Raw genomic sequence first — 16,486 nt, 5'->3', positions numbered from 1 at the left:
AGCAGCTTTACTTATGATTGCTAAAACTTGGAAGCAACCAAGATGTCCTTCAGTAGATAAATGGATAAATAAACCGGTATATCCAGACAATGAAATATTATCCAGTGCAAAAAGAAATGAGCTACCAAGCCATGAGAAGACATGGAGGAAATTTAAATGCATATTTCCAAGTGAATGAAGCCAAAAGTCTACTATTGTATCATTCCAACTATATGACATTCTAGAAAAGGCAACGCTATGAAGATAGTAAAAAAAAACAACAAAAAACAGTGGTTGCCATGGCTGAGGTAAGTGACAGAGGAGTAGGTGGGGCACAGAGGATTTAGGGCAGTGAAAATACTACCTATGATACTATAATGGTAGCTATAAGTCATTCCACATTTATCCAAACCCATAGAAGGAATAACACCAGGAATGAATCCTAATATAAACTACTCACTTCGAGTGAACATGAATCACACAGGTTTATCAGCTGCAACAAATGCACCACTCTGGTAAGGGGAGTGGATAATAGAAGAGGTGATGAATGTGTCAGGGCAGGGGCTTAATGAAAAATCTCTGTGCTTTCTTCTCAGTTTTACTGTAAATCTGAAACTGCTTTAAAACATAAAGTGTAAAAGAAAATAGGCAGAGATTGAATAACATTTCACCAGTGAAGCTATACAAATGACGAATAAGCAAATACATGAAAAGTTGCTCACCATCATTAGTCATTAGGGAAATGCAAATCAAAATCACACGAGATACTACTTCACACTGACTAGGTAACTATAATAAAAAAGACAGTAACAAATATTGATGAGGCTGTGGAAAAACTGAAACCTTCATCCATCACAAGTGTGAATGTAAATGATACCAGCACTTTGAAAAGCAATATGGGTGTTCCTCAAAATTGTAAACACAGACCGTGTAACCCAACAACTTCACCCCTAGGCATATACCCAAGAGGAATGAAAACATTTCCATGTAAAAACACGGTGTTCATTGGGGCGCCTGGGTGGCTCAGCTGGTTGAGCGTCCGACTTCAGCTCAGGTCATGATCTCGTGGTCTATGAGTTCGAGCCCCGCGTTGGGCTCTGGGCTGATGGCTCAGAGCCTGGAGCCTGCTTCCGATTCTGTGTCTCCCTCTCTCTCTCTGCCCCTCCCCCATTCATGCTCTGTCTCTCTCTGTCTCAAAAATAAATAAATGTTAAAAAAAATTTTTTTAAATAAAAAAAAAACACAGTGTTCACAGCAACACTGTTCATAGTAACCAATAACTCATATCCACCAATTAATGAATTGATAAACAAAATGTGGTATATCCAATTGAAATTATTCAGCAAATAAACAATAAGTAAGAAGTACTGATACATGCTACAATATGGATAAACCTTGAAAACATGATCAGTCACAAAATATACATATTGTATGATCCCACTGATACATAAATGTGTAAAATAGAGAAATCTATAGAGACAGAAAATAGATTTGTGGGTACCAGGGGCCAGATGGTTAGTGGTTATGGTTGTGAATGTACTAAACATGTAAATATGCTTAAAACCACTGAATTGTATGCTTTAAACTGGTGAATTACGGTCTGTGGATTATATCTCAATATAGCTGCTAAAAACAAAAAAAATATTATGGGTGGTTTTTTGCCAGGAATCTGTATGTTGCTTCACGTCTCTTAAAAGAGAGAAGCAATGAACAAAATAAGAAGTAGTATGGCCTCAAATTTCAGAAATATAGGAGATCCTAAAATAGGTCCCATCTAGAGAGGGGGTCTTGCTGCAACCATATAACTTTCACTCCTCTGTGCTCCTGGGACAATGAAGCATGCATATTCCAGGAGCCAACAATTTTCATATCAATGGTGTGTTTGGCTGGTTTAGGCTTGGAAGGGATCTTGTGGCTCATAATCCTTTTAGAGTTAACTCTGGGAGCTAAAGCCATCCAAATGCCAAAGGAAATGACCCTTTTAGAAAGACTCAATCTCACTAACCTGCTTTCTGAAAATTCTGAAAAATCACCCTGAAGTTCGAACTTGTGCAGAATTTCTCCAATTAGATAGCCACTGGAAAATGCCTTTGCAAATGACTTGGGACCTGAATTTTAAAACATAGAGATAGAAATGTAAAGATAATGTTGCATATAGAGCATCATTATATTCATTATGTGTACATAGAGTAAAATTCCATAACTTAAATTCAAAATGCTGTGAAACTACTTCTAGAAACATCTTTTAATAATCAAATAAAAAGACTAAAGTTTAACAGTAGATGCCTTATAAATATCCCTGAATAAATATAAATCAATACTTGATGACATACGAAATTCTGAAAGCAAACACAACTTTTGATCTAATTAAACAAAATATAACCAATAAAATTTATTGAGACAAACACAGATCTAAAAGCAAACCTTCAGGACCATCTGGGTGGCTCAGTTGGTTAAGCGTCTGACTCTTAATTTTGGCTCCGGTCATGATCTCACAGTTCCATGCAATCGAGCCCCCAGTTGGGCTCTGCCCTGTGAGCATGGAGCCTGTTTGGGATTCTCTCTCCCTGTCTGTCTCTCTCTCTCTCTCTCTCTCTCTCTCTCTCTCAATAAATAAACATTTAAAAAATAAAAACAACTTCAATTTATTTTACAAAATTACATTCCAATACCCTTGTTATCAATTCAGGTTATGGACGATGACAGCATATTCTGGCCAAGTGAGGTGCAATCTAACCTTAGTAAACCTTAAGACTTAATTTCAACCTTTTTACAATAGAAATTTTTAAAAAATCATCTATCTGCACCTTCTCAAATAAAGCCTACCAAATACAATCAGGCTTTCCCTTGGTAGTTCCAGAGGTTACTCTGGTCCAGTTGTTGTCCTCTGCAATGACACAGATAGCCCAGAGGAAAACAGACTTTGGAGCCAGAGACATCTACACTGGCATCTTGACTCTGCCCCTGACTAGCTGTGCAACCTCTGGCAAGCTACTTAACCTCCCTAAGCTCCAGTATCCTCATCTCTAGAACAGAGATAACCGTATCTACATCTCTCTTGAAGAACTATTTTATTATTTTATTATTTTTTGAGAGCTGTTTTAAAGATTAGAGGTAATGTCTGAGGAATGCTTGGCTCTCTGCCTGCCCCATAGTAAGCACATAATGTTCAGGAAAAAATTTTAAGTGTTAATAAAATTTGTTTTTTAAAAAATGTCCTTAGTTTGGGGTCACTTGTATTTTTCTTATGAAGTGAGGGACATTGGGTTACAATGCAGAACTGATACACAAAATAAATTATGTTATCATAGGACAAAGCTATCATCTCTTAAATGATTTCAAAATCCTCCCAAACAAACCTTCAATGTGCTTCTGTCAGGGTCCTTCAGGCAACAGCAGTCAAACACTATATATCACTGCACTACCACAAGCTCCTCCGTACCAGATTGTCCTCTTTTATCTATCTGACTAGTAACGAGGTGGTTAATTGATTGTGAAGAAATACCATTTCTTCCCGATCTGTAGAAATGATAGTTGATGTGTGGTTGCGGTCGAGTGAGGTGAGTCACAGAGACCTTACTCAGCATACTACACATTATCATAAGGATAAAACTAGCATATCTGACACCAGCCCGCAATTTCACCCAAAGCTTATTTTATATTCTTTTTTCTTTAATGTTCATTTATTTTTGAGAGAGAGAGAGAGAGCGCGCACTAGAGGGAGAGGGGCAGAGAGAGAGGGAGACACAGAATCTGAAGCAGGCTCCAGGCTCTGAGCTGTCAGCAGAGAGCATGGTGGGGGGCTTGAACTTACAAACCCTGAGATCATGACCTGAGCAGAAGTGGGAAGCTTAACCAATTAAGCCACCCAGGTGCCCCCAAAATGGTTACTTATTTATTTCGAGACAGAGAGAGAGCAGGGGAGGGGCAAAGAGAGAGGGAGACACAGAATCCAAAGCAGGCTCCAGGCTCTGAGCTGTCAGCACAGAGCCCGACGTGGAGCTCGAACTCACAAACCGTGAGGTCGTGACCTGAGCCGAAGTCAGACATTTAACTGAGTCACCAAGGTGCCCCAAAATATTTTATATTCTTAACAATACCCCAATCCTTAGGTTGAATCAATATATAATAAAGTATTTAAAATGGTATCAATTATGCCCATTGATTCTGTTTACTTAGGGCCAACTCCAGAACCATCTAGCATCAGAATCTATTGACTGTGTCTCTTGGCATCATACAGAAGTAGTATTTGAAGCAACTGAAATCCAAATGGCTTTCCACCTCCAAAGGGAGGAGATGTGCTATCTCCTCCTCCTGAGTCACGGCTGCTTTCTCCTTCCCTCAAAGACCTGACACTGTTGGCCACCAATGCTGTTACCTGGTCTTGGCTGCCATCATCATCCTCACCGTGCCATCTGGGCTGCTGTGGCTGTGCCTTGCACCTCTCTGTCTTCCTGGGTTTTTGTTTTGTTTTGGTTTGTTTTGGTTTTGCCCTTCTCTCTTCCCTGGCCCATCCTTATTCTCCTCTTTTCTGAGGGGTCATCTGACATACAGCTATTGTCAGACAGTGGATTTCTACTAATAATCTAAAGACTATTTATTGCTTTGCATTCTGAAGCTGTTGTTATGTCACCATCTGGTAGTTCCAGTCCCCTCTCCCTTCCCCTGGAATTTGCACTATGTCTGTTGTTTGCTTGATTGAATACCTGAAGTGCAGCCCATAAATAAGGGGGAGGGGAGCGACATCTGTATCCTGTTCTAGGGAACATCTGTATCCTACACTGTCACCCTCAGTGACGAATGGCCTTTAGTAAACTGTTTGCTACAAAAGGGTCACAGAAAAATAAAATCATAGTCCACTTCCTTTAAAATGCATGACATATTAAGAAGGCAATTGATAGGAGTAAAATAGAGGCATTTATGGATATAAAGGGCAAAGAACAGTAAACGCTTATTATTTCATTGTCAAATAGTTCAATACAAGTAAACACGTACAGAAACATGTCTGCAGCTTTGTATGCATAGGACACTTCAGCTTTACTGTGTGCTAAATAAGCAGAAAAGCGAACAATGAGTGAAGAACGATAGCAAGTGGAAAAACATGTAGAAAAAATAAAAGAAGAGAAAAAGATGAATACATGCAAGAAATTAGACAGGAAAGAAGATAATGAAGAAAAGTATACAAGCTAGGAATACATAGATTAAAAAGTATGAGAAGACAGGTAAGAGGCCAGAGAGAGAGAGAAAGGGAGAAGACTGTGGGGAAAGAAACAAGAAGGATAAAAAGAAAAAAGCAAAGGAAAGCTTATTTTCTTCCCTTTACTTCATTATATTTTTCTTCCCACCAAATGTTCCTGAATCCCATGATGAATTTCATGACGGCCACCTCTATAAGTTAATTTGCAATAAAAATTGGAATTTCCTATGGGAAAGAAGAGACAGGTTGGCTCCAGGACAAGAACAATGAATAATATGAGAAATAAACAAACTGTGGAGCCCAGTGATATTCTTCATCCTGAGTTCTGACATAATTTACATCTGGGATCAGGTCATTCAGCAACAAATGACGTAAGTTACATCTGGGTTGAAGGTCATTCTGCAATAACTCAACCTGGCCTCCAAACTTCCAAACTACACGCCTGATCCCTATCACTACACTTTTCTTTTGCTGCAGTCTTTGATGTGGGCCTTTGTGGAAGGTCTAGATGAGGCAGGATTCAACAGATGAAATGACCCATGTGCTTCCCACCAAAATGGCTCTGAGCCAGCTGGAGAAAGCACATAAAGGAGATAAGCCTTCTATATTCCAAAATGGTTAAGAGGAGAGCATAGTCTCTGGGGAAACATTCTCCTGGTTTGACTCCTTGCTCATTTATAAGCCACCAGAATTTGGGCAATTATAAATGTCTCAATTTCTTGTCTTTAAAAGAGGAAGAGTGATGGCTTCTACACCATAAGAGTTAGTTTGAGAATTAAATGAGATATTGCATGTAAATGCTTTGCATAATTCCTAGCATATAATAAGTGTTCAGAGACATTTTTTATTATTATTATCACTGCTTCCTAATTTAAGATAACAGGTCATATTAATTACAGGTCATATAATTCAGGAGTTCAATGACTACAGTACAAACATCTTTATTTAAAAAGTAATTCAAGGGGCGCCTGGGTGGCTCAGTCGGTTAAGCGTCTGACTTCAGCTCAGGTCACGACCTTGCGGTCCGCGAGTTCGAGCCCCGCGTCGGGCTCTGGGCTGATGGCTCAGAGCCTGGAGCTTGCTTCCGATTCTGTGTCTCCCTCTCTCTCTGCCCCTCCCCCGTTCATGCTGTGTCTCTCTCTGTCTCAAAAATAAATAAACGTTGAAAAAAAATTAAAAAAAAAAAAAAAGTAATTCAATATTCAGAGAGCAAATACTTGACATTGTCCCACCAGAAGCACATGTAATCAAACACAGTTGATCCCTACAGTAAAACACTTCAATGGGAGAATTAAAAATTAAACATGGCATTGCAACATTTCTGGTCAAGTTTTGCCACCCAATGAATAAAGAGATACTTGAATTTTAGAATCGTGAAAAAGGGTCTGTAGACCTATACATTCTATGCTCAGTGGTCTTCACTCTACCTTTACTAGAAGAGCAAAGACCTAGTCTGCATATCAGCCACATTTTAAAAGCCAAGCAAATTTACTTTCATTTAAGAGAGAGAAAAGCAGCTGCTGATGACTTGGAACTGACCTAGCCCCATCAGGCCTTGGTGTTCCTAGGAGTTGGCCTGGCACTCACAGCTAGGCCTTGGCATTCTCCTGCCAAACAATCAATTTCACAGCACACCAACACCAGACAAGGCCACTCTGTGACCCTGATAGATCAAGACAAAAACAAAATTCCTTTGTAATCTTCTGTGTATTCAGACCAAAACAGTATTGTCCAAAACACAAAAAATGACCCCAAATCTCCCTATTCTGGCCAATATGTTTTCTGCTTTTTTACCAATTAAATCTTTGTCTTGGTTTATCCTCTCCAGTTCCTAGATAAGATTTATTAAGATATCCAGTCATAGAGTTGCCTATGCTTCTTGACAGGATCCAATTCAGAGCAAAGCACTGCTTCCTTGAACTCTTCTCAATAAATACCTAACACAAACCCAGAAGCTTGAAGTCCTTTCTAACACCTTCTTACTGAATGACCCACAGTTCCCCATGGTATGTGTTTTCTCTTGTTGGCTACAAGTCAATAAACCCAACTTTGTTCAACTATAGGTATGTATCCTGTGGTCTTTGACTGGTGGATATTGACAGCTTATTTTCTTCCAGTATAACAAGAAGATGATCAAGCCTTTCCTTTGAAGACTTCATCATAATTCTCAAGATTTTCTATCTGAAACAAATTCTCTATATCATTCTAATCTTCTTGGATGGTTTAAATATTGGGTGGCATTCTTTTCTTGGAACTTTATATCTTGAAAATTTTGACATTGTTTTATACGACAGCCTTCAGCTATCAGACTTGGTATCTCAATTTCCAGCCAATGGAAGCCAAATTTTAACCAAGGAAAATGCTGCTGAGCTGGCCAGGAAATATCAAAATCTGTCATAGTACAAGAGACACAGTATATTTCCCAAGTACCCTAAGGAATGAAGTATGAAAAAATGTGTGGTTTAATGACACCAGGTTAAAAGTGGAGTGAAACTGCTGAAAGTAATCAATGGTAGCGAAATTATGGAAAGAGACCAATTTCCATCAACTAATGAATAGATAAAGAAGCTGTGGTGTATATATATATATATATATATATATATATATATATATATATCTATCTCATGTGGTGTGTGTATGTGTGTGTATGTGTGTGTGTGTGTGTGTGTATATCAGGATCCAATTATATATGTGTGTGTATATATGTATGTATATATATGTATATACATGTATACATATACATATACACAATGGAATATTAATCAGAGATCAAAAAGAATGAAATCTTGCATTTGCAACAAAGTGGATGGAACTAGAGTGTATTATGCTAAGCGAAGTAAGTCAGTCAGAGAAAGGCAAATACCACATGATTTCACTCATATGTGGAATTTAAGAAACATAACAGATGAACATGGGCGAAGGGAAGGAAAAATAAGATAGAAACAGAGAGGGAGGCAAACCATAAGAGACTTTTAAATATAGAGAACTGAGGGTTGCTGGAGGAGGGGGGATGGGCTAAATGGGGAATGGACATTAAGAAGGGCACTTGTTAGGGGTGCCTGGGCAGCTCAGTCGGTTGGGTGTCCAACTACAGCTCAGGTCATGATCTCACAGCTGTGTTCACAGCTCAGAACCTGGAGCCTGCTTCAGATTCTGTGTCTCCCTCTCTCTGACCCTCCTTGGCTCACATTCTGTCTCTGTCTCTCTCAAAAATAAATAAACATTAAAAAATTTTTTAAAAAATAAAGAAGGGCACTTGTTGGGATGAGCACTAGGTGTCACATGGAAGTGATGAATCATTGGGTTCTACTCCTGAAACAAATACTACGCGGTATGTTAACTAACTTGAAATTAAATAAATGAGTAAATAAAAATAAGCAGAGCCTCTGAAATCACAAAGATGAGGATTAAAGTACCTAGGGTTCTCAAGATGAACAAATCCATAAAGTTCAGCCTAAAACATACTTTTGCCTCACTCATAGACTCTCATGTAATAAACAGTTAGTTTCTAGGTGCCTATTATGTGACAGGCCCTATCATAGGTGCTATCCTAAAGTAAAGGACATAGAACAGTTGAAATAATATTTATTGAATATCTAGATCTAGTGTAGATGTTAGGCACTGTGGTAGGTGTTCTCCATTTCCAATCTCATTTCATATCCTTCCAAATATAGAGTTGTTTTTTTTTTTTTTTTTTTTACCATTTCTTTCAGTCGAAGTTTGGTTACATATGTTACATAGTGATTTGACAACTCTATACCTTATGCTGTGATCACCCTAAGTGTAGCTACCATCTGTCACCACACAACACTATTAAATACCACTGACTGTATTGCCTATGCTACACCTTTCATCCCCATATCTCACTCATTCCGTCACTGGAACTAGCACACTTACTATTCTTACTTCTCAGAACTTAAAATTGGGACCTAGAGATTATTTATGCTTCAGATACTACAAAGTTGATAGAGAAACTTAACTTTCCCAAGTGCAATTTTCTCTTTATTGCACTTCTGTTACCCCTGATAACAATGTTTAAGATTATTGAACAAATGAGGGGTGCCTGGGTGGCTCAGTTGGCTAAGTGTCTGACTCTTGATTTTGGCTCAGGTCGTGATATCATGGTTGGTGAGATCCAGCCTTGCATGGGGCTCTGTGCAGGCAGCATGGAGCCTGGATGGGATTTTCTCTCTCTCCCTCTCTCTCTCTCTCTCTCTCTCTCTCTCCCCCCCACCTCCATCCTTGGCTCATGTGCATGCATTCTTTCTCTCTCGAAATAAATAAACATTAAACATTTTTAAGATTATTGAACCAATTTTAAGATTATTGAAGAATTAAGATTATTTTAAGATTATTAAAATTAAAATATGCATAGTAAGGTATTTACATTTTCAATATAACCACACCCAGAAACCAAAAGAATACAGACTACTAGTATATACTCATGTTTACAAAAGATCTGATCTGTAACATAGAATTCAAAGGCTTCTACTCATTTATGGAGAATGTTACATTACAATGCTAGTTTCCTCATATGATGAATTCATAAGAGTTTTGTAAAGCAGAAGCAATGCTTATTCTTGAAAATAAGTGAGAATTCCTAAAGAATTTTACAGCAAATCTTTTAGTAACATTACATTATTTATTTTTCATTATAGAAACAACTGCATGAAAACAACTGCTTGAATTTCAGATGTAATTTTGTGTCGAGCAACTTTTTGTTTTCCAAGGCATTTTAACATATACATCTAAGTGTTATACTCTGGGAGAAATGGTCTTGTTAAATTAAACTCACTGGAGATCTTTAGCTTTGGCAACAAAGCTTTGAATCTTCATATATTAAGGCTAATCAAATCTCTGGTGACTCCCAGAAACCTCATTAAATGGAGGGAGACTATTCTCGATTGAGGATCATTGGAATTTATTTTCTTGACTGCTGATTCTCAGGGTAGTCCTGGCAATACAAAATTCAATATAGTATGCTTTATCCAAACTGACTTCTACCTTTCAGAATAATGCAGAAATCAATCGCCTTTGGCTGTGTTGCCAACAACTGAACCATTATTTAACCTCATGAAGGCAGCAAATGCACTCACTTGGCATTCTCATTGTTTTCTTCGTCCTAGCAAACAGTGTATGGATTGTCCCACTTCTCTCTTTTCTTTAATGTTTATTTATTTTGAGGGAGAAGGAGAGCACAAGCATACAAGCTCACAAGCAGGGGACAGGCAGAGACAGAGAATCCCAAGCAGGCTCCAAGCTACCAGCCCAGAGCCCAACAGAGGGCTCAATCTCAGGAACCAGGAGATCATTACCTGAGCCAAAATCAAGAGTCAGCCAGCCACTTAACCAAATGAACCACCCAGGCGCCCCTGAACTAAACCACTTCTTTTGAATTTTTTTTTAATGTTTATTTATTTTTGAGAGAGAGAGACAGTGGGGGAGGAGCAGAGAGAGAGGGAGACACAGAATCCAAAGCAGGCTCCAGGCTCTGAGCTGTCAGCACAGAGCCTAACATGGGGCTCAAACTCCCTGACCGCAAGATCATGACCTGAGCTGAAGTTGAACATTTAACCGACTGAGCCACTCAGGCGCCCCTAAACTGAACCACTTCTAAACAAACACTGATAAATCCACCTTTGCCATTTACCTATCTAGGAATTAGGTTATACCTTGTGAAGTTACAACATGCCTGGGTGGTTGAATTTGGGTACTTCTTATAATTTCAAACTGAACAGTAATCCTTATAAAAGGAGCTCAGGGGCGCCTGGGTGGCGCAGTCGGTTAAGCGTCCGACTTCAGCCAGGTCACGATCTCGCGGTCCGTGAGTTCGAGCCCCGCGTCAGGCTCTGGGCTGATGGCTCGGAGCCTGGAGCCTGTTTCCGATTTTGTGTCTCCCTCTCTCTCTGCCCCTCCCCCGTTCATGCTCTGTCTCTCTCTGTCCCAAAAATAAATTTAAAAAACGTTGGGAAAAAAAAAAAAAAAAGGAGCTCAAATGAATACTCTTGGGAGAGTTGTGTTTTTTTTAAAAATATATATTCCCTAACTAAATTGCAATATACAATATAGTGCCTAAGAGAACATGTCAAGGATCTAGCCTTGTGACCACTAGCTGTGTGACCCTGAACAAATTACCAAGCTTCTCAGCTTCTTTTACTCATCTTTACAGTTGCAACAATGTCTCTTAGGGCCCCTTCTTCTTTGTTTTTTTTAGAATTTAAAAGAACAAAACAAAACCAAACCCCTATGTAAAGGGCTTAGCACAGCATCTGGTACAAGTGTCTAATAATATTTTTATGTATTATTTTTTATCCTTCTTTCATTTATAAAACTCATTTAAGAAAATAATTCAGGGGTGCCTGGGTGGCTCAGTCGGTTAAGCGTCCGACTTCGGCTCAGGTCATGATCTCACGGTCCGAGAGTTCGAGCCCTCAGTCGGGCTCTGTGCTGACAGCTCAGAGCCTGGAGCCCATTTCAGATTCTGTGTCTCCCTCTCTCTCTGACCCTCCCCCGTTCATGCTCTGTCTCTCTCTGTCTCAAAAATAAATAAATGTTAAAAAAAATTAAAAAAAAAAAAGAAAATAATTCATATTTAACCCCCCATTCTACTTTATTATAGATCCTTACTCATTTCAATTAAAAGATGTTAAACATCGTTTTCTCCTTTTTTTTCATGTGAAGCTTCATCTTCTTTTTTGATTTTCTATTTGTAATGTTATGTTGAATGTTCCTTTCAAATTATGAAGGTAATACAAGCAATAAGCCAACTAATGCAGATGTATAAAGAAAAGCCAGCAATCTTCTCCTTTCCCAGGGTAACCAATATCTACACACTATTTTACATCCTTCCACACTTTTCTCTCTGCTTACACAAACAATATGAAGATTCATGCATACGTCAATAGCCTAGTACATGGCTCTCCACACATTCTTCTATGCTCAAAACAGCTATATACACACACACATAAGTATGTTTGTGTATATATATTTCCTAGTTGGTACAAAAATGCAGTTATACTCCTCACATAAGCTATAACTTTTATGTTTTACTTGACAAAAATACATGAATATCCTTTAGGTCAAAAGTTATAGCATTAACTCATTTTTTCTAATAACTGCATAACAATCTGTAGCATGAATATAAAATCATTTATCCAAGTATTCTACTCTTGAAGGATATTCAGATTGTTTCCCATTTTTTCATTTTGTCCCTACAATCCATGTAGCAATAAACATCCTTGTTCAAATATCCTGACATACTGGTGATTTTATTTTTGTATGATAGTTTCTGAAGAGTGAGATTGAGCATATACCATGCCCCAAGTCTTATTCTAATATATTTACTATTTATTACTACATTTACATTTATTATCTCATTTAATCTTGACACGACTTGATGAGATAGTGTCATTACTCCTATTTTGAGTATCATGAAATTTAGGTAAATAAATTGCCCAAGGTCACCAGCTAGTGGTGACTAAGTGATTTCGACCCAGGCAGTCTGGCTTCCAAGTCCTTGCTCTTGACACAACCCTTATCTAGAAAATTGCTCTATTACTTTCTCCAGAGGTTGTAGCCACTTACTGTATTTCCATGATAGTTCCTATAAACCATGCCAAGCCTTAAACTACACACCATAAAAGGGCTTCTCTAATGGCTGGAATTCACAACTGGCAGTGTGCTTCCTCAGATGCACAGATTCTATCTTGTTTCCAAACACATTTGAATGTGCTTCCTACACTCTGAAAAGCCTTTCACAATGTGGAATTTGGTTACATCAGTCTCTTTAGGCTTCAGTTAGCGGTTAGGATCAAGAAATAAACATGTATTCCTAATGAATGGGATGCGGAATACTGCAGCTGTCTCGCTAACAACTTCAGGGAAGCAGACATCAGGAATTTTCCATTCATAGTTTATGTTGCTAACATGCTCCCTTAAAACACCTCCCATCTTTTCACCTTGACAGAAAGAAGTAATTCTTCCTTTCCCTCTCAAAGCCCAAATTCCAAAACGGATTACAATTACAACTACTACAATTATAATGGCATACTACTATTCCTATGTTTCTTATTAATTTTACTTACTTTCCTCAAAAGGGTTTCAACATGCAAGAGTCCTGGGGATTTGAGCAAAGGGTGTGCGTTTTACAACTCAAGTAAAGGAACCAAATTAAATTCAGCAATCTGTAGCTGCTTTTCTGTGGAAGAGTATAACTTAAGGGAATTATAATGCAATTTGGCTCCTATGGTAAGAAAGGAATAAGAAAACTGCTAAGCATTGTCCTGAGATCAGCAGCACATTTCAGGTGCGAAACAGGGACAAAATGGGACGAATGATCATAGAATCCTGGGAAAGAACTGATCGCAGTTCCCAGGGAGTGTGTGGGTCTTGGTTCAGCAAAGAAAGAGTCTAGGGTTTAAGCTCCAAGAAATGCAACCGGAAGTGCACCAATGGTAAAGAGCCTAAGGCTGATAATAAATGTTCTGTTTCGGCAGAAACACTCCTGATCTAGCAAATTCCACGGCTGACCTAAGGTCGGGTTGGCACTATTGCCCTTCTGGTAGCAACGCGGCATTGTGCGAGGGCGCCGCTGTGAAAACAGACGGAAACGATTTGGGCTGAAAACCTCTTGCCTTGAGCAAAAACCATACCAGCTGGAAAACGAAGTGCTGAAGAAACAACAGAAAGAAGCGGAGGTGGAGCATAGCCGCTATGTCGGAATTCCGCGGCTGTCCTAGAAACTGCCAGCATGTACAAGTGCCTCTGTTGGTGTGGGAGTTAGAAATTTTGGATGGCAACTTCACGGCTGGGATAAAAACAGTTTAGTGAGTAAAGTCAGCTTTAGTCAAGAGTGAAGAGTGGTCAGAAATAGAACTGCTACAGCTGGTAAATGTTTACGTGGTCTGCATTAACTCTTTTCGCACAGCCCCCCCTCCTGCTAGGTAGTTGGGTACGGAAAGTATTGTCGGATTTTACACTGGAGGAAACACTCAGAAAAGGCTTTGGAACTTCTCCAGGGGCACACATTTAGTACAGCCCTAGCTGGCCTGAAGGCTTCCTTATTTCATTGGCTTGCCAGCACATGCGTCTAAGGATTCGAAGGGAGTAATGTCGGGGCCAGACTATAGAGTCCAGCAAATTCTTCTCTTCATAGGAACAAAGGAGACCTCCAAAAACTATGCTTAGAAGGGCACAGTAGGTTACAAACTGTGGGGTCGGGCCCACCATGACGATGGGTAAGTCGGGAGCTGCAGAATGGGAATGGGAGAAGCTCAAGTGAGCTGGACTGGGGCCATCGGACCCGCCAGGGGTGCTGCTGGGGGCCCCGCAGGCGCCTGGACTCCGCAGCTCGCGCCTTCCCCGCCACCTTCCATCAGCACGGCGAGCTCGGGGCCCTGAGCCCCCCGCTGGCCCCTAGCCCGCTCTCCCCGGGCTGTGTCACTCACTCACGGTCTGGGACACCTTCAACTCTTGGTTGAGCCACTGGCACAGGATCTCCGACATGGCTCGGCCTGCGCCTCTTAACAACAAGCAAGGGTAGGAACGCGCGGGAAATCCAGCCTCCAGCCCCGCGTCCTCTTGTTGCCACGGGCAACTCGTTGCTAAGGAAGCGTATCCAGGTCGGAGCTTGGGCAAAGGCTGGGGTAAGAGGGGCGCCAGAGTCCAGCCGCGCAGGACGGAAAACCGTGGCCCGCCCCCTGCCGGCGGGTAAGCCCGGGACGCACGCAGGCGCCGGGGGCTCTGCGGTGGCGGTGGCAGAGACGGCGGGGGTACTGGAAGAGGGGCTGAGCGGTGGGAGAGGAATGGGTGGGCAGACGGAGCGACGCAGGAGGTCATGGCCTGAGCGAGGGCTTCTTGGACGAGCAGAAAGAGAGAGAAAGAGTCTTGACTGAAGGGGAATTACTTTTCTTCCAAATTGTCTTTTAAAAAAACCTATAGAAGCTCTTGCTCTAATGACAGCCATTTATTCATTGATTTACAAATTGCTAGGTTTAATGGCTAGCTATATTGTGTGATTACCCTGGCAAGAACAGAATGTGTCTTATGCATGGTTTGGTCCCAGAGCTGTTATGGGGCCTAACACCCAGCAATCCTTAGATAATTTTTGTTGTTAGCCAACCAACAATTAGGGTAGTTCCTATCTCTATGTTGTTTTGAGAGGTGAATATTTAATGAGCTTGTTTTCTGGTCAGTTTTGCCTTCCAGGTAATTATTTTACAATTGTATTTTGACAAAGACTCTTCCCTTGAGCAAACCTGAGTCAGATTCCTCTGAATTCTCTTCTCCCAGAGGCACAGAACTTGAGTTCCTTCCTTAGCCCCTTATCCAGTTTTGGCAAGAATCCTGCTGGGTCTGTTTAAGGAAAATCCCTCACCCTTTATATCTGATCAAATTCTGGATTCCTCACCTTTGATATCTCCTACCCCTTGGCTGGCCTTCTGCAAGAATCCTTCAAGTCAGTTTAGCCAGAAACCCCTGTTTCTGATGTTTCCTCTTAAAAATTTTCCATCTACAGACCCTAACTCTGATGCTCAGCTGTAAATTCCCGCCTTTCCTTGTGTTCACAGTGGTGCCCCAACTCTCTCCCCTGCCTGTAAAAGCCGATCGCAATGGTTGCTTCAATAAAGTCTTCTTTACTGTCTTTAACAAAGGTGAGAAAAATTTTCCTTTAATGATTTATTTATTTTTGAGAGTGAGAGAGAGCAAGTGGAGGAGGGAGAGAGAGAGAGAGAGAGAGAGAGAGAGAGAGAGAGAATCCCAAGCAGGCTCTGCACTGTCAGCACAGAGCCCTAGGTGGGGCTCAATCTCAGCAACCATGAGATCATGACCTGAGCAGGTATCAGGAGTCGGCTGCTCAACCCACTGAGCCACCCAGGAGCTCCAATGATTTCTAAAAGTTTAGATGGAGTTATAGAAATAATTATGTATATTTGTATTATGTATACTTAATCTCATGTGTATGACAATAATATATATAATAATGTATTTGTATATGTCACAGACACAAAGTATTGCCCCCTAAAAGGCCTGGATACATCAAATTATGATTCTTTTCAACTGTATGCACAATAACAGTGATATCCTACTAGAACAAATATCTCTTAAGATTACTCTGAAATTGATCTGTGTGACCTGATAGGCTAACAGTTTAGTACCATTTCACTTTACTTAACTTTTAAATTATTTTTTTTAATTTTTTTTAATGTTTATTTATTTTTGAGACAGAGAGAGACAGAGCATGAATGGGGGAGGGTCAGAGAGAGAGGGAGACACAGAATCTGAAGCAGGCTCCAGGCCCTGAGCTGCCAG

General features: G+C 40.2%; 1 protein-coding gene across 1 annotated transcript in view; it reads right to left on the bottom strand.

Moving 5' to 3' along the window:
- SPEF2 (sperm flagellar 2) overlaps positions 1–14,761 on the bottom strand; it is a 185,664-nt gene extending 170,903 nt beyond the window's left edge. The window contains exons 1-2 of the mRNA XM_058717266.1: positions 14,623–14,761; positions 1,985–2,087 (exon numbers count right to left, since the gene is read on the bottom strand). Coding sequence (XP_058573249.1) covers positions 1,985–2,087; positions 14,623–14,680 — 161 coding nt within the window. The 5' untranslated portion in view covers positions 14,681–14,761. The remainder of the gene's footprint in view (positions 1–1,984; positions 2,088–14,622) is intronic.
- Between the last annotated feature and the right edge of the window lie 1,725 nt (positions 14,762–16,486).

This window comes from Neofelis nebulosa, chromosome 1 (assembly GCF_028018385.1).
Source record: "Neofelis nebulosa isolate mNeoNeb1 chromosome 1, mNeoNeb1.pri, whole genome shotgun sequence".
Classification (NCBI taxonomy): domain Eukaryota; kingdom Metazoa; phylum Chordata; class Mammalia; order Carnivora; family Felidae; genus Neofelis; species Neofelis nebulosa.
The sequence above is the reverse complement of the archived record's forward strand: the minus strand, read 5'-3'. Positions and strand labels throughout refer to the sequence as shown.